Source organism: Scomber japonicus, chromosome 12, assembly GCF_027409825.1.
Source record: "Scomber japonicus isolate fScoJap1 chromosome 12, fScoJap1.pri, whole genome shotgun sequence".
NCBI lineage: Eukaryota > Metazoa > Chordata > Actinopteri > Scombriformes > Scombridae > Scomber > Scomber japonicus.
The window spans coordinates 8260907-8287646 of NC_070589.1; the positions used below are offsets into that span (position 1 = coordinate 8260907).

A 26740-nucleotide genomic window follows, 5' to 3' on the forward strand; every position below is an offset into this window, starting at 1 on the left:
TTACACTCCAATCCAGTAGGGGGCGACATACAACTTCAACGTTGCTTTGTAGTCCGCCAGTGAAACCAAACAACAACAAGAAGTACATTTGTTAGCAAGATTAGCACAAGTCTGGTTGAACGTCGCTGCTCTTCAAATATGCCGACAACAAAGTAATTCATGTCCAAAAAGTTGGGTAGAAACAGCCATTTGTGTTAAGAGCAGTGTAGTGTGATACAGCCGACTTTACATTCAGACTCCGACGTTGCCAATGCAGTGATAAAAGCTACATGTTAACGTTACCCACACCAAAGGATTTGCCCTCTCGGCAGCAGCTGGCACTTGAGATTAATTTACAGCAGAACCGGTGAGAAGAACCGCTGGCTCTTCTCAGGCTGACTCAAACCTCTTTCCAAACATGTCGTGGTTCAGTCATGTCAGTCAAAGCTCAGAGCAGCAGCAGCAGCAACAGCCCACTGACACTCACAGACTTTCATCCACTGACTTGTGTAGCCCTCACCACTCCAGTCTCAGGGGTCCCACACAGGGATTATCCACCATGGCATCCCAAAACTGGACCGGCTTCTCCTCTCCCAGCCTGGACGTGTTTCCATCAGTCCCGCAGGGCGTCACCTGCCCCCCGAGCCTAGAGAACCTGTCCTGTGCTTCTCCCAGTGCAGGCCATGCTAGAGACCTGGAGCCCATCTCATATGTGACCCTTCAGGAGCAGAGGTGCGTCCTGAGCTGGTTCCAGGGCTGGACCCCCACACAGAGGGAGAGGTTTCTGCAGGACCTGCTGGGAAAAGCTGTTCCTGGGAAAGTCTGCACCCTGCTAGATTCTCTCAGTACTCTTCAGGTACTTTTTGATGCACTCTCACGACTAGGCAATAGACTGGTGTCATGTCTGGTTTTTTAACATTTAACATCTGTTTTGTCATTTTGCATCTTGGCCAGGTTAAAGACAGACTACCAAACATCTTTGAATGCCAGCTGCGCCTGTGGACCCAGTGGTTTGACTCTTGGGGAGAAGAGGAGAGGAATCATTTCCTGCACATACTGGAGGAGCGGGACCCAACATTTGTAGCACACTTCTACAGGAGTGTAGCGGGTACAGCAGGAAGAGACTGAGAAATACTTGTGATAGAGAAGCAGATGTGATAACAATGTGTTTAAAAGCAACTTGAAGAGAAATGTGTATTATATCTAAGATCCTCTTCTGGTTGAGTGAAATATGTCTAACTATGATGGGACTTGAAGGTTATCCATTTCATTTTCAGCAACAGAACAGTTCAACAAAGCTTTTTTTCGATTCAGTTTTCTACACCAGATTCTTCAGGGCCGCACCAAACATTACATCGCTTTCTACAACAACAAAAAAAAGTGTTCTTTCATGCTTACATCATGAGTGAAGCTCTGCCATTTAGCAACCCTTATTACGTAAACTTGAAGTAAACCAATTTAATATCTGGCTGAATTACACTTCAGAGAATTATAATTAAGAAAATTCTACTTTGTGTATCTGGATGACATGTACAAGAGGACATTTTTTTTTGTAAACTTACAAGAATAAACGGAATTCATTGTTGTATATTTGTTGTTTTATTTGATTTGATTAGTTTACACGTATACAGATTATGCACATACACAGGCAACATGAAATGTGTTGGAGAAGTGCAAAAAACCATTGGGGGGGCTTATTCTAGGCACTCTCCACTAGTATGAAGATTACATTAAAAGGAAAAAGAGAAAACTAAGATTATTAAAAGGTTTAATAAGGTCGAAAGAGAGATCAGATTTCACAAAATACAGATAAAAAAATCTCTGTATATATTGTACAGTAGCACAAAGAAAACTAAAATTAGGATCAGTGTGTTGTTTACACAGATAGTCCATAAGGATAAGATTACAACAATAAAAACAAACCTTTTACAGCTTTCTTCAAATTTACAGGTACTAAGTTAAAATAATTGTGATGGTAATGTATTCCAAAATGCTGAACCTCTGTAGAGTAGACCAAACTAACTGGGATGTTTGACATATAGGAGGCCTGAGTTTAAAGGTATTATGTTATGAAAATGGTGACAGTAGGAATACAATTCCTGATAAAACGGAGGAAGGGTTTTGTTCAGAGCTACCTCCGTGTTTATCTTGGGTCAAACTTTTCCTAAGATCCCAACACTTTTAGTAATTTTAGTTGTGATTGTGCCAATTAATTTTTTCCAAGATAGAGATCCATCAAGATGTATGCCGAGAAATCTCTATCGATAAAGGTGTTGTTTTATTGTGTGAAACAGAATTAACAGAGGTCTGTGTATGACATATTGTACAGTTACAGAGATTATGTATCATGTAGCCTACTGAGATCATCATAAATGAGTCACATGAATAAGATTGGACAGATAGTACAAACATAACCTGTCGCCTTTCCTAATTTATCCAGTCAATTGATGCAGGAGGAAGCAAACTTATTGGAGATCGATTATCATGTTCCTCAACACAATAAAGGACAAATGGATAGATTTTGTCTGTAAACCTCTGACCCGTAAATGTGTACAAATGAGATCTGGCACCAGCATCATAGAAAGAGATTTGGCCCTTCTTGTAGTCAAGCAGAATACCGAATGTAATAGGGTGTGTCCGAACACGAAGAGTGACAACTCTCTTATCAAAAGCTTTGTAGACGCCCTGCTTGTTTAGGACTATAGTCCAGTAACCGGTCGAAGGATGGAATGATAATGCTCCCTTTCTGGGAGAAGATTCACTGGCCATCCCAATTTGGAAACAAAGCCTCCCAGCTATAGACACCTCCCAGTACTGCCTGCCAGATGAGAAGCCAGGCGAGCCCAGGGCAGCAAGAGCCACGTCAAACCGGCCCGGAAGGTTAGGGACATTTTGTTCTCGAGTAGCAGTGGACATCTCAGTGTTACCTGCTGACAAAAGTATTCTTGCGTGTGCTGTGTCTGGATCGAAGGTCACACTCCCTGTAGACAGAAATGTAGGAGATTGTGGATCTTTGAGAAAGAAAATGGACCTCATCAGGTTTTACGAAGTACTTCATATATCACTTACATAAAGTTAGGGTGGTCACAAGAGATTAATCTGACAAACAATGTTTCAAAGTGAAGCTGCAGAAGCTTGAGGTATCCAGACTTTTAGTCCCTAGAAGGGGTCAAGCTCCTGGAAAAAACACTGGATCCTAATTTTCCCACAATGCAATTGGACAACATCAGACTCCATCTGCCTGGTGCTTTTCTCTTGCATAAATAATCAAACAGCTATTATGAAAATGTGCAATATTATTTATGTGCACATTTACATTCTCCATACTTCATACCTGTCCAGAAATGAATTATTTCAATTATTTATTAGTTATATATCTATTTCTATTTATTGTATGTTTAACAGAGCTTTGCTTGTAATTTCATTCTCTTTGCATCTTGGATGCTATGCTGAATGACAATAAAATTGAATCTCAAATCTTCCACACCTCAGACTTGACAAAGACGACATGCACCATTATGGGTCAAAACTACTGTGTAAAATTGGTCCCCCTTTAAAGTCAACCATACAGTTTTTTCTAGACAGTAGCATGGATGTGTGTGTGGGGTCATCTATGTGTAGGTTATATAATACAGTACGTGTGACTTACTGGGATGGATAGTTTTATCCTCAACATCATCCAGTTGGTTTCTAAGTTCTGAGGAGAGAGCAAAAACAACACAACTGTGAGGGGGGATTTAGTGATACTATGTTTGTACTCTCTGCACTAAACTAATTTTTACCTTCCAGCGAGTCTGAGAGTTTTTTCTTCTCATTTTCCAGTTCTATAATGGAGACAGAATGAGACAACAGGATTTTATTAGAAATCACAAAAACAACTACCGCCATTACTCTGTTGTACACATCCCCAGACAGTCAAACATACCTCTGTTTTCATTCTGCAGATTGTTATTCCACCTCATCTGCTATTAACTTTTCTTCTATCACAAACTGAGTGTATGAGCAGAGAGGGGAACTTACCACTATATTCCAGCTGTAGTTGGTTATGCTCGTTCGCCTGGTTTTCCAACTCCTGCTGCAGCTGGGTGATTATGGTATCCTTGTCTTGCAGCTGCAGCAGGCAATCAGCATTGCTATCGCTCTGTCGCAGCTGTCTCTTTAAATCTGTTGAGTAAAATGTATTGTTCAAAACCTACATCAAATGACAGACTGAATGGACTTGCTGCTTTAAGCTATTAACTTTTCTTCTATTACATACTGAGTTCGGAACTTACCGCAAATTTCCTGCAGCAGTTGGTCATATTCGTTCGTCTGGTTTTCCAACTCCTTATGCAGCTGGGTGATTATGGTATCCTTGTCTTGCAGCTGCAGCAGGCAATCAGCATTGCTGTCGGTCTGTCGCAGCTGTCTCTGTAAATCTGTTTAATAAAATATATTGCTCAAAAACTACATTAAATGACAGACTGAATGGACTTGCTGCTTTAAGCTATTAACTTTTCTTCTATTACATACTTAGTGTATGAGCAGAGAGGGGAACTTACCGCTATTTTCCTGCTCCAGTTTGTTATTCTCTCTCGCCTGTTTTTCTAACTCCTTCTGCAGCTGTGCGAGCTCTGCATCCTTCTCTTGCCGCAGCTGTGCGAGCTCTGCATCCTTCTGCTGTGCGAGCTCTGCATCCTTCTCTTGCCGCAGCTGTGCGAGCTCTGCATCCTTCTCTTGCCGCAGCTGTGCGAGCTCTGCATCCTTCTCTTGCCGCAGCTTTGCGAGCTCTGCATCCTTCTGCTGTGCGAGCTCTGCATCCTTCTCTTCTCGAAGCTGTGCGAGCTCGGCATCCTTGTCTTTCAAACGCTGCTGCAGGCGATCCGTATCCTCCTGGCTCTGTTGCAGCTGTTTCTGTAAATCTGTTAGATGAAAAATTCGGTTCAAAAGCCACTTCAAATGATCCACCGAATGTCAAGGAGAGTTCTACTTCATGTGTCAATGCTTTAAGAGGGTCATTTTCAGTATCTTACCTTCACACTGGGTGTTGACATCACTGCAGCACATTTTTAGTTCTTTGACATCTTCCTTTAGGTCTGACAGAGGGAGGAGGTTGAAACAGTGGTAGTATCAAACATAAGCCAACATAATAATAAAACATTTAGTAGGATGTGCAGTACACACCATTATTTGTGCTTTCCAGTATCTTCTTCTCTCTTTGTTGTGTTTGTAGTTGTTGCTCCAGTTCTGGGAGAGAAAGCATCAAATTCTCACAACTCTCAAAACCTAGATTTCCTTCACCTTAGACTGATTGTGCTGAATGACAGCAGAGACATAATAGGAAAGTAACAGACTGACAAACCTTTGATTTTGTTCCCATCCACCTTTGGTGGCTTTTTCTCAGCCTTTTTCAGTTGTGCTCTCAATTCTGCAATCTCCATCACTAGCAGACACACAAACACAGCTGTTGTTATTTTGACCTTAAAAGAAACCAACAAAATGACACGAAAACATGATCAAATAAGACATTTTCATACACAAGTTAAAATTCTTCGCGTCTGCATCATTGAGCTGACGCTCACTGTCTTGCAGTTGCCTCTTTGTCAACTCCAGTCTCTTCTGAATCTCTGTAAGCAAATTAGAGATCAACAAAATACATCATCAGAGACATAAAACTCTTTGTATATGTAATGTTTTTTTTTCTGGCATATAACAATAAAAATGTCCCATTTTGTTCTCTACCTGCAAGCTTCTCTGTGTTTGTGTTTTTTACGTCTGATATTTGGTCTTCCAGTGGTTTGAGTTTCTTGTGGAGTTCCATAATCTGAGTCGCTAAATGATAATAAGACACAGCAACATACTTTTAATATCCAGAAGCAAATGAATAATTCAGTTTTTTCCAACTAAACAAAATACCTACACAGATTAGTAACCCTCAAATCACTTGATTCCAGCAGCGCTGTCTTTTCTTTTATCTGATTCCTGACGTCGTCCAGCTCGTTCTCCAGCTCTTCAAGAAAGACAGAATTGTGCTTTATTTCCTCAAAATGCACGAAAAAGCATATAGAATACATTTAAGGAATATATACTGCTCCCCACCTTTAATTTTCTCCAAGTCTGCTTCTATCTGCTTCTTTTCTTGCTTCTTCAGTCTTGCTATTTCATCTTGCTGAGCCAAGATCTGAAATGCTAACAGAAGAAAGACCGGATTACATTCTGGAAATTCACTGAATACAAGACCAACACACACAATGACACAACCTTTTCATTTTACTGTAATTATGATGATGACTCACTCAGTTTAGTATTCTCGTTGTTTTCATCTTGAATTCCGTTAATCAAATGATTCAGATGATCTTGGAGTGCTGTACACAAGCGGCAACATCAAAACATAATTTCATAAAAGCACATGTACTTTTTTGTAATAGAACAGTGTTTCTGGTCCTGAGTCCTTAGTCTATACAGTCAAGATATATATTTCTGTCACTCACCTTGAATCTTAAAGTAATCGGACTCATTTGCTGCGACATTTGACAGTTTCTCAATCTGTGTTTGTAACGCAATAATCTGTAGAACTGAAAGGAGAGTTAACATTAATAATCATAGTCTTGCATGTATCATCAGCCACCTTAATTATACATATCATTCAGTGATTTTAATTGTCAGCAGGTTGTCAATCAATGCTAACACAATGCAACTCACGTCTACGTGGTTGAGCACTTCTTGCCTTCAGCTCCTCTTTCTTTTTTTCCAGCTCCTTATTCTTCTCCTCTATAATTGCTTCAAGCTCTGCAGAACACAGACAAAGGCAATTTTTTAACTCTGTTGATATTCTTTGCTCTTCATACCTCATATCACTGTTATGAAGTTTAAGCTGCAAAGTAGGTATTTTACATCTAAATATAAAATGACAACGAAACACACACTTACCTCTTATCTTGCTTTTGGATTCAGTGTTTTCTAGTTGGTTCTTTAGCTCCTCAATTTGCAGGGATAATGTGGAAATTTGAAGAGCTGAAACAACAATTGTACTGTTTATGTCAATGTTAGTTAACAGAGAGCAAATCCTTCAGGCTGCATATGAGTAAAACAAAATATAAGCTAGAATTCCACTCTCACATGGATGGACAGAGAACAGGTCATAAATCACATTTTATCAGTACTAACACTTTGAGCAAAACGGTAATGCAGGCCGTCCACTCACCAAGTGAAGTAACACTGTTAGATTTGGACTCCAGCTCCTTCATTTTGTCATCCAGGTCATTCTGCAAATCTGCATATACACATACACATCAGCTGTATACCCCACATACAGAGGAAAATATTAGGACCCATATTTGTGGCTTTGACAGGCAATATGTGCTCAGCAAGGTTTACTGCCCCTGAATGAATTGAATGATCATATATCTATTGATATGTCACTGTTTCCGATTCCCAGGGGGGGTTAATAATGTCCACAATATGAATGAAATAACACTACAACACCACAACTACAAAATACCACAAAGGACTTGCAACATTTCTTAACTCATTCCTTACCAATCTATTTAAGTTAAGCAATTCCTCTAGCTCCCCCTGGTGGCTTGTGGGAAAAACAATCTGTGGCTGTTCAATTTTTATGAGACAGTAACAAAAAAAACAAACTATAATGCCTCAGCTTTTCAAACAAATCAATCGTCTGGTGGGGTTGATTCATAAAATGTTGAGCAGTTGAAGCTGGAGCTAGATGTAGGCCCTAAAGCTGGTTTCATTTTAAAGAAACCTCGGTACACCACCACTGTCTAGAAGACTTCATGTATTCAAAAAGACTATTATATACGGCTAAAAGGAAATGTGTTTTATACATCATGTCATCTCTCTGGTGAAAAACACAATCATTTGTTAACTGACAAAGATGTGGAGACTTTTATTTCTCCTTCAAAGTAGACAATAAATCCATTCATTACCCACAACAGAGCTAAAAGAGTGTTCACATGTTAAAGTGAAAAGTAAAAATCTGCAGAGACAACACTCACCTCGTAGTTTCTGCTCATAATTTGAACATTGCGCCTCTGTCTGGTTCAGCTTATTCTGCAGTGCTAGTAGAAAACACAGGTTTATAAAGTAAGGCAATGTTCTGCTTTCATTTCTTGTTGCAGCAACATCAACATGCACAGACTTAACTTACCTTCGATCTCAGCCTGATCACGAGAGTGTTCCTCCTCTTTATCCTTCAGCTGTTCCTTCAGCTCTGGAAAGGTCATTTATACTTCAGTTTAAGAAGTGTGTACAGCTAATACATGAATTCAGTGCTGCCATGATAGAAAAACACACTCACTAGCAATTCTAGAAGAAGTTGTTTGGGCCTCATCACCCTTTTCTTTTTCTAGGTTTCTGAGTTTGTTCTGCAGGTCAGTGTTTGTCAGAATTGACAAACACAGAGCTGCTCTCTACTAAATATGAATATTGTGCTGAAGCCTTAATGACAATATTGTAACTTCACTCACTCAGTGCCTCTTTAGAGTCTCCAGCTTTGTTCAGTTCTGCAATCTTCTTGTCAAGTTCAGTCTTTGCCTCTGATAGAAACAGAAACATAATCCAAATCACAACTGAAACTGGAGGGTGAATCATCAGACTGTTTAACTGCAGTCATGTTAACAACATACGCTGATATCTTTCTTCAAGTCCAGAGCATTTTTCAGTCTTTAATCGCAGTGTCTTCTGCAGCTCTGTTGTTGGACATTAATTCTGACTTGTAATTGTGCCTTTTGTTATATATTGTTTTCTTATGAGGACAAAAACTGTTAAAAAAGGAATCTGGTTCATATATCATTTCATCTCTTTGTATAGTGAAAAATCCAATCATTTGCTAAAACTGACAGACAAAGATGTAGAGACCACAGTTATTTGATTTAAAATAGACAATAAATCCAATAATTTCCCACAATAGAGTCAATAGAGTGCTCACAGTTTGTTGGACATTGTTGGCCAGCAGGGACAGTAAGTAAAAATCTGCAGAGACAACACTCACCTCGTAGTTCCTGCTCATAATTTGAACATTGTGCCTCTGTTTGGTTCAGTTTATTCTGCAGAGCTAGTAGAAAACACAGGTTTATAAAGTAAGGCAATGTTCTGCTTTTATTTCTTGTTGCAGCAACATCAACATGCACAATCTTAACTTAGTTGTTTCTTCAGCTCTGGAAAGGTCATTTATACTTCTTGAACATTGCGCCTCCTTCTGGCTCAGTTTATTCTGAGGTTTATAAAGTAAGGCAATGTTCTGCTTTCAAACATAAGCCAACATAATAATGAAACATTTAGTAGGATGTGCAGTACACACCATTATTTGTGCGTTCCAGTATCTTCTTCTCTCTTTGTTGTGTTTGTAGTTGTTGCTCCAGTTCTGGGAGAGAAAGCATCAAATTCTCACAACTCTCAAAACCTAGATTTCCTTCACCTTAGACTGATTGTGCTGAATGACAGCAGAGACATAATAGGAAAGTAACAGACTGACAAACCTTTGATTTTGTTCCCATCCACCTTTGGTGGCTTTTTCTCAGCCTTTTTCAGTTGTGCTCTCAATTCTGCAATCTCCATCACTAGCAGACACACAAACACAGCTGTTGTTATTTTGACCTTAAAAGAAACCAACAAAATGACACGAAAACATGATCAAATAAGACATTTTCATACACAAGTTAAAATTCTTCGCGTCTGCATCATTGAGCTGACGCTCACTGTCTTGCAGTTGCCTCTTTGTCAACTCCAGTCTCTTCTGAATCTCTGTAAGCAAATTAGAGATCAACAAAATACATCATCAGAGACATAAAACTCTTTGTATATGTAATGTTTTTTTTTCTGGCATATAACAATAAAAATGTCCCATTTTGTTCTCTACCTGCAAGCTTCTCTGTGTTTGTGTTTTTTACGTCTGATATTTGGTCTTCCAGTGGTTTGAGTTTCTTGTGGAGTTCCATAATCTGAGTCGCTAAATGATAATAAGACACAGCAACATACTTTTAATATCCAGAAGCAAATGAATAATTCAGTTTTTTCCAACTAAACAAAATACCTACACAGATTAGTAACCCTCAAATCACTTGATTCCAGCAGCGCTGTCTTTTCTTTTATCTGATTCCTGACGTCGTCCAGCTCGTTCTCCAGCTCTTCAAGAAAGACAGAATTGTGCTTTATTTCCTCAAAATGCACGAAAAAGCATATAGAATACATTTAAGGAATATATACTGCTCCCCACCTTTAATTTTCTCCAAGTCTGCTTCTATCTGCTTCTTTTCTTGCTTCTTCAGTCTTGCTATTTCATCTTGCTGAGCCAAGATCTGAAATGCTAACAGAAGAAAGACCGGATTACATTCTGGAAATTCACTGAATACAAGACCAACACACACAATGACACAACCTTTTCATTTTACTGTAATTATGATGATGACTCACTCAGTTTAGTATTCTCGTTGTTTTCATCTTGAATTCCGTTAATCAAATGATTCAGATGATCTTGGAGTGCTGTACACAAGCGGCAACATCAAAACATAATTTCATAAAAGCACATGTACTTTTTTGTAATAGAACAGTGTTTCTGGTCCTGAGTCCTTAGTCTATACAGTCAAGATATATATTTCTGTCACTCACCTTGAATCTTAAAGTAATCGGACTCATTTGCTGCGACATTTGACAGTTTCTCAATCTGTGTTTGTAACTCAATAATCTCTAGAACTGAAAGGAGAGTTAACATTAATAATCATAGTCTTGCATGTATCATCAGCCACCTTAATTATACATATCATTCAGTGATTTTGATTGTGTCAGCAGGTTGTCAATCAATGCTAACACAATGCAACTCACGTCTACGTGGTTGAGCACTTCTTGCCTTCAGCTCCTCTTTCTTTTTTTCCAGCTCCTTATTTTTCTCCTCTATAATTGCTTCAAGCTCTGCAGAACACAGACAAAGGCAATTTTTTAACTCTGTTGATATTCTTTGCTCTTCATACCTCATATCACTGTTATGAAGTTTAAGCTGCAAAGTAGGTATTTTACATCTAAATATAAAATGACAACGAAACACACACTTACCTCTTATCTTGCTTTTGGATTCAGTGTTTTCTAGTTGGTTCTTTAGCTCCTCAATTTGCAGGGATAATGTGGAAATTTGAAGAGCTGAAACAACAATTGTACTGTTTATGTCAATGTTAGTTAACAGAGAGCAAATCCTTCAGGCTGCATATGAGTAAAACAAAATATAAGCTAGAATTCCACTCTCACATGGATGGACAGAGAACAGGTCATAAATCACATTTTATCAGTACTAACACTTTGAGCAAAACGGTAATGCAGGCCGTCCACTCACCAAGTGAAGTAACACTGTTAGATTTGGACTCCAGCTCCTTCATTTTGTCATCCAGGTCATTCTGCAAATCTGCATATACACATACACATCAGCTGTATACCCCACATACAGAGGAAAATATTAGGACCCATATTTGTGGCTTTGACAGGCAATATGTGCTCAGCAAGGTTTACTGCCCCTGAATGAATTGAATGATCATATATCTATTGATATGTCACTGTTTCCGATTCCCAGGGGGGGTTAATAATGTCCACAATATGAATGAAATAACACTACAACACCACAACTACAAAATACCACAAAGGACTTGCAACATTTCTTAACTCATTCCTTACCAATCTATTTAAGTTAAGCAATTCCTCTAGCTCCCCCTGGTGGCTTGTGGGAAAAACAATCTGTGGCTGTTCAATTTTTATGAGACAGTAACAAAAAAAACAAACTATAATGCCTCAGCTTTTCAAACAAATCAATCGTCTGGTGGGGTTGATTCATAAAATGTTGAGCAGTTGAAGCTGGAGCTAGATGTAGGCCCTAAAGCTGGTTTCATTTTAAAGAAACCTCGGTACACCACCACTGTCTAGAAGACTTCATGTATTCAAAAAGACTATTATATATGGCTAAAAGGAAATGTGTTTTATACATCATGTCATCTCTCTGGTGAAAAACACAATCATTTGTTAACTGACAAAGATGTGGAGACTTTTATTTCTCCTTCAAAGTAGACAATAAATCCATTCATTACCCACAACAGAGCTAAAAGAGTGTTCACATGTTAAAGTGAAAAGTAAAAATCTGCAGAGACAACACTCACCTCGTAGTTTCTGCTCATAATTTGAACATTGCGCCTCTGTCTGGTTCAGCTTATTCTGCAGTGCTAGTAGAAAACACAGGTTTATAAAGTAAGGCAATGTTCTGCTTTCATTTCTTGTTGCAGCAACATCAACATGCACAGACTTAACTTACCTTCGATCTCAGCCTGATCACGATCACGTTCCTCCTCTTTATCCTTCAGTTGTTCCTTCAGCTCTGGAAAGGCCATTTATACTTCAGTTTAAGAAGTGTGTACAGCTAATACATGAATTCAATGCTACCATGATAGAAAAACACACTCACTAGCAATTCTAGAAGAAGTTGTTTGGGCCTCATCACCCTTTTCTTTTCCTAGGTTTCTGAGTTTGTTCTGCAGGTCAGTGATTGTCAGAACTGACAAACACAGAAACATGTTAATCATAGAAGAAAAAGACTTCATGTTATTTTTAATGATGCATGTAACTACTGTGTTCACTTTCTACTTACTTAATTCAGCATTTGTCTGATTCTTCTCAGTCAGCTCACTGACATATTTCTGCAGTTCTTTCCTCTTGTCTGTGAGCTCGGTGGTGAGCTCTGAGACAAATTGAAAACACATTTATTAGTTATATGCAACAAATCAGGATGCAAAAACTACATGTTGTATGTTAGTTGTATGGATTGGGATGAATATGGGAATTGTAAAGGATGGATGGAGGTACTTACCGGTTACCTGAGCTGCTTGTAACGTATGGCGTTCTGACAGCTGTTTCTGCAAATATTCCACTTGAATCTGCAGCGCCATGATTGTCAGCACTGAAGCACACAACAACGAGATGTCCAAATATAGTTTATACTGTAATGAGTAATCTTGTATAAGCAGGACAGCGTGTCTGTGAACCTTTATTTGCTCTAATTTATTTGCTACTCACTCAGTTTTGTGGTTTCGTCATCTTTGTCATCAATCTGACTGAGAAGATCATCCAATCTGTTTTGCAACCCTACAAAAAAATGTAGTCCTTGATGAGGATTATATTTTGTCTTTTGTGATTTGATTTGTCAAATAATGTCACTCTGAATTTGGTGCATTAGCATTCAAAACAGACTTACCTTTTATATCAGCATCATTGGTCTCATTAGCAGCCTTTTTCTGAAGGTCCCGTATATCATCCTGCAGCTCAATGATTGTTAAAACTGAAACAAACACACATGCAGTGAGTCTGACTGGATTTATTGCTTGAGAAATCTGTTTTAGCAGCCCTCAATATTACAGGCACAATGTGTATTTACTCCTTTTATGACTCCATATTTCCATAATCTACACTAACTGGTGTAAAGTTAACAAGTACTTATGGTGCGTGAAACAGGACTGTTTGCTCAACAACAGCCTGATATTTAATACTCAAAACATCAGTGGATTAAAGAAAAGAGGACAGGGCAACACACTGAAGTGCATTAATACTCAATGCTAACAGCAATGTTAAGTTGAGTTTATACATTTTGGGTAAAAATGGTCATTTTTTGACTTCAGTTTCTGTGATTTAATTCAAATATTTGATGAGATTGTGTTATTTCAGAGATTCTCGAGATACTGGCCGAGGAGGTGGAGTTGCAGCCATTTTTAACTCAGACTTAATAATTAACCCCAGACCTAAACTTAGTTACAAATCAATCGAAAGTCTTGTTCTCAGTCTTTCTCATCCAGCCTGGAATACTTTACAGCCAGTTGTATTTGTTGTAATATACCGTCCTCCTGGCCCGTATGCCCAATTTTTATCTGACTTCTCAGAGTTTTTATCAAATTTAGTCCTGAGTACTGATAAAGTAATTATAGTAGGCGACTTTAACATTCATGTGGATGTTGATAATGACAGCCTTAACACTGAATTTTTTGCTTTACTGGATTCAATTGGCTTCTCTCAAAATGTGAATGAACCCACTCACTGTTATAACCACACCCTTGACCTTATTTTGACATATGGTATTGAAGTTGAACATTTAATAGTTTTCCCTCATAATCCTTCTTTATCAGACCATTATTTAATAACATTTGAATTCATATTATTGGACTATAAGCCGTTACACAAACATGTTCTTACTAGATGTCTGTCTGATGGTGTTGTCACTAAATTAAAAGAAATAATTCCATCAGTACTGAACTCAATACCATGTCTCAATACAACAGAGGTGACTTATTCTGACTTTAGTCCCCCCCAGATTGACTGTGTTGTTGATAGTGCTGCAGACTCACTGAGAAAAGCTCTGAACTCCATCGCCCCTCTAAAAAAGAAGGTCATTAAACAACAGAGAACAGCTCTGTGGTACAATTCCCAAACTAGACAATTAAAGCAAACTTCACGAAAATTAGAAAGACTATGGCGTTCTACTAAATTAGAAGAATCTCACTTAGCCTGGCAAAACAGTCTTAAAGCATATAAGAAGGCCCTCCGTAACGCCAGAGCCACCTACTACTCATCACTTATAGAGGAGAATAAAAACAGTCCAAGGTTTCTTTTCAGTACTTTGGCTAAACTGACAAAGAGCCACAATACTACTGATCCATGTATTCCTTTAACTCTCAGTAGTGATGACTTCATGAGTTTCTTTAATGATAAAATTTTAACCATTGAGAGCAAAATCAATCACCTCCTGCCATCAATAAGCACTGATTTATCCTCTAACACAGAATACCTAGAAATCGCTGTTAAACCTGATACTTTAGACTGTTTCTCTCCAGTCAACCTTATAGAATTAACTTCAATGCTTACTTCATCCAAACCATCAACTTGTCTCTTAGACCCGATTCCAACCAGGCTGCTCAAGGAAGTATTTCCCTCAGTTAGCACTTCCTTATTAGATATGATTAATCTGTCTTTGGTGACAGGTTATGTACCACAGTCCTTTAAGGTAGCTGTAATTAAACCACTTCTTAAAAAGCCTACTCTTGATTCAGAGGTTCTAGCCAACTATAGGCCGATATCAAACCTTCCCTTTCTCTCTAAGATCCTTGAGAAAGCAGTTGCTAATCAGCTGTGTAACTTTCTCCATAGTAACAGTTTATTTGAGAATTTTCAGTCTGGATTTAGAGCTCATCATAGCACAGAGACGGCACTAGTAAAAGTTACAAATGACCTTTTAACCGCATCAGACAATGGACTTCTCTCTGTCCTCATCCTGTTAGACCTTAGTGATGCCTTTGACACTATTGATCATCAAATCCTGTTGCAGAGACTTAAACATTTAATTGGCATTAAAGAAACAGCATTGAAATGGTTTAAATCATATTTATCTGATAGATTTCAGTTTGTAAATGTTCATGATAAATCCTCCATGCAAACAAAAGTTAGACATGGTGTTCCTCAAGGCCCAGTGCTTGGACCAATACTATTCTCCTTATATATGCTTCCTTTAGGAAACATTATCCGGGATCACTCAATAAATTTTCATTGTTATGCAGATGATACTCAATTATATCTATCAATAAAGCCAAATGAAACTAACCAATTATCTAAACTACAAACATGCATTAAGGACATAAAGGCCTGGATGACCTGCAGCTTCCTGTTACTAAACTCAGAAAAAACTGAAGTTATTGTGCTTGTTGTGCTTATTGTGTCGCCGGGGGACTCCCATGATCCACGGGGCTCCTCTCTCCTCCTCCTTCTCTCTCTCTATCCATCCATCTATATCCATTAACATCCATGTACTATTAATGCATTCAATAACCTAAACTTCTTCCCCGGAGTTGTCTGTGCTTTCTCGTCTCACAGGTAATCTGGGTCTGTAGACGTCCGGATGACAGATTCCAGTCTCGGACCATCTAGCTCCATTGTTGATTTTCATTGTGCTTCTCTCCTCTATCCTTCCTCTCTCTCCTCTTCCTCTCTCTCTCCTCTCCTTCCTCTATCCTTCCTTTCTCTCCTCTCAACCCCAACCGGTCGAGGCAGATGTCAGCCCACTTCTGAGTCTGGTTCTGCTTGAGGTTTCTTCCTGTTAAAAGGGAGTTTTTTCTCACCACTGTTGCTCATGTGGGAATGTTGGGTCTCTTTAAAGTTAAAACCTGAAGAGTTCGGTTTAGAACCTGCTCTATGTGTAAAGTGCCTTGAGATAACTATTCCCTGTATACAGCCATGATGTGTGTCAAACTCAGTAAAATAAACAGGAAATTACATTTGAGGATGATAAGGTGTCAACAGAGTTGATATTTGAAGTGCTGACAAATCAGACACCAAGTATTAATTTATATCTTTAACAATGATTTGGACTTAAACAGTGACCAGATGATCACAGCGTATCAAATCAATGTGCTTACTTATTCTGGGGTTGGCAAACACTTTCTCTATTTCTGCAGTCTTAAAAATCACTTCATCTTGCTTCTGCTCCAGTTGCCCCTTCAGCTCTGTGGAGAGACAAAGACAAACAGTGCTAAGAGGGAGAGGCAGAAAAACATCAGTCATTCAGTCTCCTACAGACACTATAAAGTCTAATCTTGGTTAAAATGAGTGAAAACTCTGATAATGTGACACAACTTTCTCAATGCAAAACAAACAGTTAACACAGATACATATGTGCAGAGTCAAAGATGGACTGTTAACACTGTTACTCACCTGTGATCCTGTCTGGGTCATCTGTGTTGGAGATCAGAGCCTCTATAGCCTTCAGATCATTCTTCAGGTTTATCAGGGCCAGGACTGACACAGAAGAACAGAGCAAACATCACTACTCAGCTTATAATTCTCAACAGAACTATCAGCTGAAAATAGGAGAGATCTCTACTAAATATGAATATTGTACTGAAGCTTTAATGACAATATTGTAACTTCACTCACTCAGTGCCTCTTTAGAGTCTCCAGCTTTGTTCAGTTCTGCAATCTTCTTGTCAAGTTCAGTCTTTGCCTCTGATAGAAACAGAAACATAATCCAAATCACAACTGAAACTGGAGGGTGAATCATCAGACTGTTTAACTGCAGTCATGTTAACAACATACGCTGATATCTTTCTTCAAGTCCAGAGCATTTTTCAGTCTTTAATCGCAGTGTCTTCTGCAGCTCTGTTGTTGGACATTAATTCTGACTTGTAATTGTGCCTTTTGTTATATATTGTTTTCTTATGAGGACAAAAACTGTTAAAAAAGGAATCTGGTTCATATATCATTTCATCTCTTTGTATAGTGAAAAATCCAATCATTTGCTAAAACTGACAGACAAAGATGTAGAGACCACAGTTATTTGATTTAAAATAGACAATAAATCCAATAATTTCCCACAATAGAGTCAATAGAGTGCTCACAGTTTATTGGACATTGTTGGCCAGCAGGGACAGTAAGTAAAAATCTGCAGAGACAACACTCACCTCGTAGTTTCTGCTCATAATTTGAACATTGCGCCTCTGTCTGGTTCAGTTTATTCTGCAGAGCTAGTAGAAAACACAGGTTTATAAAGTAAGACAATGTTCTGCTTTCATTTCTTGTTGCAGCAACATCAACATGCACAGACTTAACTTACCTTCGATCTCAGCCTGATCACGATCACATTCCTCCTCTTTATCCTTCAGCTGTTCCTTCAGCTCTGGAAAGGCCATTTATACTTCAGTTTAAGAAGTGTGTACAGCTAATACATGAATTCAATGCTACCATGATAGAAAAACACACTCACTAGCAATTCTAGAAGAAGTTGTTTGGGCCTCATCACCCTTTTCTTTTCCTAGGTTTCTGAGTTTGTTCTGCAGGTCAGTGATTGTCAGAACTGACAAACACAGAAATTACATGTTAATCATAGAAGAAAAAGACTTCATGTTATTTTTAATCATGCATGTAACTACTGTGTTCACTTTCTACTTACTTAATTCAGCATTTGTCTGATTCTTCTCAGTCAGCTCACTGACATATTTCTGCAGTTCTTTCCTCTTGTCTGTGAGCTCGGTTGTGAGCTCTGAGACAAATTGAAAACACATTTATTAGTTATATGCAACAAATCAGGATGCAAAAACTACATGTTGTATGTTAGTTGTATGGATTGGGATGAATATGGGAATTGTAAAGGATGGATGGAGATACTTACCGGTTACCTGAGCTGCTTGTAACGTATGGCGTTCTGACAGCTGTTTCTGCAAATATTCCACTTGAATCTGCAGCGCCATGATTGTCAGCACTGAAGCACACAACAATGAGATGTCCAAATATAGTTTATACTGTAATGAGTAATCTTGTATAAGCAGGACAGCGTGTCTGTGAACCTTTATTTGCTCTAATTTATTTGCTACTCACTCAGTTTTGTGTTTTCGTCATCTTTGTCATCAATCTGACGGAGAAGATCATCCAATCTGTTTTGCAACCCTACAAAAAAATGTAGTCCTTGATGAGGATTATATTTTGTCTTTTGTGATTTGATTTGTCAAATAATGTCACTCTGAATTTGGTGCATTAGCATTCAAAACAGACTTACCTTTTATATCAGCATCATTGGTCTCATTAGCAGCCTTTTTCTGAAGGTCCCGTATATCATCCTGCAGCTCAATGATTGTTAAAACTGAAACAAACACACATGCAGTGAGCCTGACTGGATTTATTGCTTGAGAAATCTGTTTTAGCAGCCCTCAATATTACAGGCACAATGTGTATTTACTCCTTTTATGACTCCATATTTCCATAATCTACACTAACTGGTGTAAAGTTAACAAGTACTTATGGTGCGTGAAACAGGACTGTTTGCTCAACAACAGCCTGATATTTAATACTCAAAACATCAGTGGATTAAAGAAAAGAGGACAGGGCAACACACTGAAGTGCATTAATACTCAATGCTAACAGCAATGTTAAGTTGAGTTTATACATTTTGGGTAAAAATTGTCATTTTTTGACTTCAGTTTCTGTGATTTAACTCAAATATTTGATGAGATTGTGTTATTTCAGAGATTTCGTGCACCTTATTGATACCTGCAGTTAAACCTCCTCTATTCCCTGTATACAGCCATGATGTGTGTCAAACTCAGTAAAATAAACAGGAAATTACATTTGAGGATGATAAGGTGTCAACAGAGTTGATATTTGAAGTGCTGACAAATCAGACACCAAGTATTAATTTATATCTTTAACAATGATTTGGACTTAAACAGTGACCAGATGATCACAGCGTATCAAATCAATGTGCTTACTTATTCTGGGGTTGGCAAACACTTTCTCTATTTCTGCAGTCTTAAAAATCACTTCGTCTTGCTTCTGCTCCAGTTGCCCCTTCAGCTCTGTGGAGAGACAAAGACAAACAGTGCTAAGAGGGAGAGGCAGAAAAACATCAGTCATTCAGTCTCCTACAGACACTATAAAGTCTAATCTTGGTTAAAATGAGTGAAAACTCTGATAATGTGACACAACTTTCTCAATGCAAAACAAACTGTTAACACAGATACATATGTGCAGAGTCAAAGATGGACTGTTAACACTGTTACTCACCAGTGATCCTGTCTGGGTCATCTGTGTTGGAGATCAGAGCCTCTATAGCCTTCAGGTCATTCTTCAGGTTTATCAGGGCCAGGACTGACACAGAAGAACAGAGCAAACATCACTACTCAGCTTATAATTCTCAACAGAACTATCAGCTGAAAATAGGAGAGATCTCTACTGAATATGAATATTGTGCTGAAGCCTTAATGACAATATTGTAACTTCACTCACTCAGTGCCTCTTTAGAGTCTCCGGTTTTGTTCAGTTCTGCAATCTTTTTGTCAAGTTCAGTCTTTGCCTCTGATAGAAACAGAAACATAATCCAAATCACAACTGAAACTGGAGGGTGAATCATCAGACTGTTTAACTGCAGTCATGTTAACAACATACGCTGATATCTTTCTTCAAGTCCAGAGCATTCTTCAGTCTTTAATCGCAGTGTCTTCTGCAGCTCTGTTGTTTGGAAAGAGAAAGACTGGACATTCATTCTCACTTGTAATTGTGCCTTTTGTTACATATTGTTTTCTTATGAGGACAAAACCCACTCACCGTCTATTTCAGCCAGAGCATTGGAGTATTCCCTTTCTTTTGCTTGAAGCAAAGTCTCCAGGGCTGATTTACAACAGTGAAATATTAAAAAATGTAATCTTTCCAAATATTTATGGCAGCTATTTTTGGCAATTATCACATGGTTTTGGCAGGACTGTAATAATGGCAGCAATAAATGGTGACTCACTGGTTTCTTGACCTGTTGATGTTGTCTGCTGCTCAGGATCACGTAGCTCTCTCACCTCTTTCATTAAGCTGATAATCTTCATGACTGCTCCAAGTAAGAAAAAAAGAAGCCCAAATTAAATTTTAGAGGTTAGAAATTTAAACTGTATACATGTATTTTCATTTTGCTTTTGGTAGTTTTGGTGTCACATTTGGTGATTTCAGAAAATATAAGTAAGTAAATACCAGTAAGTGCAGATTTCTTTTCCAAAGTGAAAATATAACAATCTCACATTATATTTGTTGTAATGTATAACTGCCGTTCATACTCACTCATTTGTGCCTGGGCAAAGTCTGTCTCCTCCAGCTGTACCTGTAGGTTTCTCAGCCGTTTATTCTTCTCATCCAAAAAAATTCTTAATTCTAGGATGAAAAAACATACATTTTTGCCTTTTTGATTTTGCTGTATGAGTAACTGAAACATTTCAAGAAATATTTGTAGAAGTACACCTTGTAATCATTTCATAATATCACAATAAACAACAAAATAAAAGCTGTAGGATCATCCACCTTTAATTCTGGAATCAGTTCCAGTTTTGGCATTTTGCATCAACTGTCTAAGACGGTCCACTTCAGACTGAAGATCCAAAATTTCCTGGGCTGGAGGTAAAAATAAGATGTCAAAGTAATGACATTGTAAACAATAACAACTAAACTTCTTTTTTTTTAAATAAAAAATTGCACACTTACTAAGTTCTGAGTTATGCTCATCGCGGCTCAACTGCATAATCTTCTTTTTAAGGAGTTCAAGCTTTTGCCTCCATTGCTTTTGGTAATCTAACCAAAGAAACAAAAATTAAGGATTCAAGCACCTCTCGATAACAAGCAGAGGCGATTGTAGGATCAGACTTTTAGGGGGGCTCAGCTCCTAATGACAATTTGACATACAATGCCCTGCAAGTGTTCAAACCTCCTGCTAAATTCCACATTTCACTAGATAACATAAATTACAACAAGAAATATTAATACACAGTAGAGTAGTCTACTATAATGTATAATAATAATGGTTCAGAATAAACAATGACAGATTTCTACGGAGAAGACGCTAATGAACCCTGAGGAAAAGATTATATATTAATGACATAACTATCCAAAGTTAAACCTGTCTCTAAAATCTCTAACAGATCACCACTGATAACAAGACAAGGTCTACAACACTATGAGATCTCAAGAAGTACAGAATAATTACTTACCAGCAGCATTCGTTCTGGATTTCTCAATGTGGAGAGTGAGGATCCTCTGAGTCACTGTAATCGTACTGTGCACAGAAATCAGCTCCAGCACTGGAGGACCAACAGAGAATATGTCAGGAAATGTTTGATACAGAAACTTTGACATTGCAAATTATAAATGGTGTGGAGAGATGTACTGACAAGCTGAATTGGGGTCTCCTTTTTCCCTCAGCTCACTGATGAGCCGGTCCAGTTGTCCTTGTAGAGCTGATGGAAATGAGCAGAAAGTGAATCATTAATATAAGAAACAAATGGATTCCTGCAGAATGACATTTATAAATATCAAGGTGGTATAAGGTGATAGGATGTTAAAGCAACACTGTAACTCTTTTTGAGCATCAGCCAATGCAGAAATAAGTGGCCAGAATGAAATAATGATAAATGCTTAGGTATAATATAAATGATTAAGAAAGAAAATGATGTTCATTATAAAGTAATATTTACCATACTGGACAAAGTCAGACTGTAGCAGAAAAAAAGCTTGAGTGAACTGAACTGAGCAAAAGTGTGTTTTGTTATGAATTCAATGTTTTATTAGTGAGTTATGTCTCCTCTTAAGGGTTACATAGTCTTACAACTAAACATGCGGGTAGTTACAACAATTTACCCTGCATCCTCTGGTTGGGCTGAAGACTGATTTCTCCTCTTCTTGACTCTTCCTGCTCTAAATCCCAGATCTGATTTTGCAGTGAGACGATCTGAAAAACTGAACATGCACATAAAAACGAATCAACCATTTGTGAGTAGCTAATGAGTTGGCAAAAATCATAATAAGACCTGCCCTTGAGATTTGTTGGTGTTTACGGCCATTATACAAATGTCTAATAAAGGCTTGTTTTTTTAAGTGCACTTACTGAGTGCTGCGTTTGAGAGGGTTTTCTCAATCTGCTCCTTCTTATGCTGGAGTTCATCGATCTTCTCTTGCAGCTGTCTCTGCAGTACTGGAGGCACAAGTTTAGATATGAAACAAAGCTCACAGAATCACTACGGGATTAGCCTTATAGAATATCAAACAGCTGGGTCAAAGTTCAAATATTTATAGGTAAAAATAATATTGAGGCTGCAAAATTTCGCCAGCAGATATAGAACAAAATAGTGGAACAGCACTCACCTGTAGTGTCAATAGCACTTTGAGTAGAATTAGAAGCAGCCGTTTCAATCTTCCTCCTTAATGCATTCACCTCCCTGGTGAGTGTGATGAAGTTCAGAACTAGAAAGAAGTTTGGCATTATTAGGCGATGAAAAAAATTGGAAGAAATGGCGATGTGTGATATGTGCTACAAAACACAGAAGGCTTACTCTGAAATGTCTCGCTATCATATGTCTGCAGCTGCCTTTTCATTTTATTGTACAGCTGGTCTTGATAAGCTGTCAAGGAATTAAACATAAATTTTAATGTGTATTCATGTTGTGTGTATCACTTCCACATGTGGCAGATATGTAGAGAAGGATTGACAATAAAATGCTTACAGTTAGTAATAGCTGAGGCTGTCGCACTGCATGTTGCAAGCTTCAGATTGAGCAGTCTGACCTCGCTCCTCAGCTCAAATGCTTCCCCATCTGTTTGAAAGATCAGGGGTTAAATCAGAGATACAAGCTAGCCAACACCTCCTAAAAGGATGTATACTAACCTAGTTGGTTGTAGCGGCGTGTTGCCTGACTGTTAAGGGACGTAAGTTGTTCCTTCACACCTGACAAAGACAAGGCATGAGAGCAATGTAAAATGTCAAGTCTGCATTATAATGTGTTTCCACAGTTGGCTGTTGAAGTTAGTACTCTATGTGAGCCTTGACTTATGGTGCAAAACTGCAATGAAAATAGTTACTTTTATCTCATTCAACAGTGTTAACTAACTACTATCAACATACAAAAGCTGACTCCTCAGTACCGCAACCCTGTCACTGTAACTGATAAGTACACACATACAATCACATAATATGTATGTATTGTTAGTTATAAGTACAATGAAACACTCACCAGGGCATGTTTCGTCAATATCTGACTGTAAGAGAACAAAACATTAAGAATTAATTAAAATAAATTTAAAAAGTCAACTTTAAAAATCATTTTAATTTATATATTGATATATATTGATATTGAATCACTTAAGAGATGTATAAGCCTGAACAGCATTTGTGATATCATTACATTTATACCGCTGTGATCAATGCTGTTTAGTCAACAGGAGAGGACACAGTTATCAAACTGTATCAAACTGTTTATATGAATATGTTTATCTCATCTGATAAGTGACAGTCTGGGGAACTCACTGGTATCTGAAAAATGATATGGTCCAGCTGTGGATTTCTTGTGTGATTGTCTGCAGTTTTCACATCTAGAAGGACAGATGTTTGACAAAAAACAAGAAAAAATCAGCTAGGAATTGAATTGAATGTAGCTGTGAGAATTTAAAACATGTATATTAATTGGCTGCTCACTAATGTGGATGGGTTATTGTTGCTTACCATGCCTGCTGCCAGATGCTTGGAAGCCACAGGAGAGGAGGGCAACCCAAATAAAGACAGAACCGCCAGCCATTGCACCTCTTACTGGAAACTGTCTTCTTCTATCAGTTACTGTAATGCTTTTATAAACAGCTGATTGATCAATGTATGGGGGCAGGGGCTTGGCTGTTGGCTTTGGATTATGATGCCCTTTTCTAAGAGTAAGCTGAATAATCAATATTTTGAAGCAACTTCGTAGAATGAGGAAGCATGTCCAAATTTTTGCTTGCATGGGCCCAATTCAGCAATCTTAACACAGAGTTTGACCCGCATGGTGAAAGTGCATTTAAGGTGTGTCTAAATTCACTTTCTAATTTGCTGATGCTGGCTTTCAGCAGATATTATTTTCATCACATTTAGTTCCCCATGTGTTGCAATATTCAGCAAATACTGTGATGACCTTGATTGTAAGATCAACAAATCATCTATCTATCTATCTATCTATCCATCTATCCATCTATCCATCTAATAAGGTAAAATATCTTTTGACAAATCAATATAAAATGCGTGGTGGTGTTTAGCTCAGTCCTCACAGCAGGCGACCCCAGTTCGAATCCCGCACCGAGCGGTCCTATCCTCCGTGTCATTCCCCTCTCTCTGCCTCCAGTTTCCTGTCTCTCTCCACTTGTCTGTCCATTGAAGGCAAAAAAATATACTTAAAAAAAAAAAAAAAATTAATATAACATGTAAAGTAAGCTTCCCGTTGACTGAAACAGTCCTAAATAGTCATGAAGATCACAACAATTACCCAACTTGTGACTTGATTCATATTACAAGAGGAATAGAATAAAGAAGACAAAGGTGTATTTTGTCTGGCCCTAAGAGAGGGCATGGGGGGCCAGGCAGGTGTTTGTTACCCATGACTCATACAATACGTGGTATTTGTTTAGTTCGGCTTGAATTAAAGCTTCAGCTTTTTTCCCATCTGTGTGGGCAGATTCCTGTAAAGTTCATGTGTTTATAATGACTAACTATCCAGGTCATGTTTTGTCATTTGTTTTATTTGTTTTACATTGCCAGACATAAAACATCTCTTTTGCTAAAGACACTCACTCTAATGTGATGCCAGTTACCAAAGAATAAATACTGCGAATTGGGAATGCTGAGCAAGTATTTATTAGTGTGGAATCATCAGAATATAAAAATGTCATGCATGCTTGCGCAACAATTGCCTGATCTCTCATGGCTTTAGACACACATTTACACAAGAACTCCAAGCCACCCACTGCTTGGATTTTGATGTGCTACAGGTGCTTGGAGCAGGGAAAAAGTTTACTTCTAATACTATTATTAATTATTCTAGAAATAATTAGTAAGTCATAAAGTTCCACAATAGGTCCAGCAGTAGCCTACTGACTCCAAAAATGGATTTATGGAAGAAATGTTTTTAATCCTACATCAAAATTAGATGAAAAGGCCTTCTGATGTCTGGAATGGACTTTGACACCTAACTACTCAAAAAGTACAGTTGAAAGTATTTGAGCAAGTAGTCTGAGAATTAGAGCCCAACAGTAAAAGTTATGTTACTGGTCTACAAATCACTGAATGGTTTAGATCCAGAATACATGAATGACATGTTAGTAGAATATAAACCCAGTAGAGCTCTGAGATCTACTGACTCAGTTCAAATAGTTGAGCCCAGAGTTCAAACTAAACATGGTGAAGCAGCTTTTACACAACTGGAACAAAGTACCAGCAGAACTGAAATCAGCCCCAACTGTGAACACTTTTAAATCCAGGTTAAAAACACTTCTCTTCTCCTGTGCTTATGATTGAGCTCTTTTAAAGAACTTTACATTTTAATCTTTCATTTGTACTCATTTGTCCTTTTAATTTTAAAGCTAATTAGATTAGATTAGATTATTTTTATTTCGAATGTGTGATAGAAGAAAAAACAACTAAAAAACTAAACAAAAACAACATATAAAAAAGAAAGCACAATGTTCTCAGTGAACTTACACCTGACAGAAAATATGATGCAATGCACTGTCAACCACATTTGAAAGGGAGTGGGAAGAAGTCAACACTTATTGAATCCTACCCCACTTCTTAAATCAGTGGTTGCTAGCTCCTAATTTAATTATTAATTCATAACATCCTACAATTCTTACTAATAGTATATGTAATGTCAATATGCATTTGTCCAGTCGGTTGTTGAAAAGTTTTTCAAGAATTTTAGAGAATTGTGGATGTAAAGAAACAGTTCTGTAGTTTGTGAAGTGGTGTCTGCTGCCAGTTTTGTATAGTGGAATGACTTTTGCCGTGTTTGGAATGATAAATTACAGCTGTATGTTAATGGTTTAGAAATCCCCTCATATCTATATCATTACAATCCACTGACAATCCACTGTTCTTGCAGTTTATGACAGTATTAGTAATTTCCCTTTCATCTACTGCTTGGATCAGATCAGGTCCAACATTTACAAAGAATTTATTAAAGCTATTTGCCACAACATCCATATTTATATTCTTCTTGATCCTTCACAATAAAATACTCTACGAAATCAATTTGTTTAGATCCATTTTTTATAATATTGTTCAGTATGCTCCACATTCCTTTAATATTGTTTTTATTATTATCTAATATTTTCCTGTAGTATTCTTTCTTGCTATTTCTTATAACATTAGTTAGCTTATTTTTGTATTTTTTATATTTATTCTCTGATTCTTTAGTTTTCTGTTGTAAGAAGTCTCTGTACAGCA

The 26740-nt window shown here is 37.8% G+C and overlaps 2 protein-coding genes across 2 annotated transcripts; one reads left to right on the top strand and one right to left on the bottom strand.

Annotated features, from left to right (window-relative positions):
- The first annotated feature begins 73 nt into the window (after nucleotides 1–73).
- c12h14orf119 (chromosome 12 C14orf119 homolog) lies at nucleotides 74–1545 on the top strand. The gene is made up of 2 exons (XM_053330266.1): nucleotides 74–835; nucleotides 934–1545. The coding sequence occupies exons 1-2, from the start codon at nucleotides 398–400 to the stop codon at nucleotides 1105–1107; spliced, it is 612 nt and encodes a 203-aa protein (XP_053186241.1). The 5' UTR covers nucleotides 74–397; the 3' UTR covers nucleotides 1108–1545.
- A 669-nt stretch (nucleotides 1546–2214) lies between these two features.
- Nucleotides 2215–24071, bottom strand: si:ch211-14a17.10 (golgin subfamily B member 1). Its single transcript, XM_053330642.1, has 72 exons — nucleotides 23999–24071; nucleotides 23804–23868; nucleotides 23511–23535; nucleotides 23165–23224; nucleotides 23004–23093; nucleotides 22833–22901; nucleotides 22645–22743; nucleotides 22388–22474; nucleotides 22141–22239; nucleotides 21675–21740; nucleotides 21495–21584; nucleotides 20992–21078; nucleotides 20812–20901; nucleotides 20575–20664; nucleotides 20264–20347; nucleotides 20077–20139; nucleotides 19918–19980; nucleotides 19759–19827; nucleotides 19537–19620; nucleotides 19242–19328; nucleotides 18533–18616; nucleotides 18355–18423; nucleotides 18149–18238; nucleotides 17930–18019; nucleotides 17744–17833; nucleotides 17594–17656; nucleotides 17442–17504; nucleotides 17077–17139; nucleotides 16918–16986; nucleotides 16696–16779; nucleotides 16401–16487; nucleotides 13199–13282; nucleotides 13021–13089; nucleotides 12815–12904; nucleotides 12596–12685; nucleotides 12413–12502; nucleotides 12263–12325; nucleotides 12111–12173; nucleotides 11300–11368; nucleotides 11026–11109; nucleotides 10798–10884; nucleotides 10585–10668; nucleotides 10390–10458; nucleotides 10193–10282; nucleotides 10014–10103; nucleotides 9836–9925; nucleotides 9631–9720; nucleotides 9456–9536; nucleotides 9278–9340; nucleotides 8969–9031; nucleotides 8604–8666; nucleotides 8445–8513; nucleotides 8126–8188; nucleotides 7974–8036; nucleotides 7163–7231; nucleotides 6889–6972; nucleotides 6661–6747; nucleotides 6450–6533; nucleotides 6255–6323; nucleotides 6058–6147; nucleotides 5879–5968; nucleotides 5701–5790; nucleotides 5496–5585; nucleotides 5321–5401; nucleotides 5143–5205; nucleotides 4992–5054; nucleotides 4521–4880; nucleotides 4254–4397; nucleotides 4000–4143; nucleotides 3762–3803; nucleotides 3629–3676; nucleotides 2215–2960 (listed from the first exon to the last, which is right to left on the bottom strand). The coding sequence occupies exons 1-72, from the start codon at nucleotides 24069–24071 to the stop codon at nucleotides 2407–2409; spliced, it is 6411 nt and encodes a 2136-aa protein (XP_053186617.1). The 3' UTR covers nucleotides 2215–2406.
- Between the last annotated feature and the right edge of the window lie 2669 nt (nucleotides 24072–26740).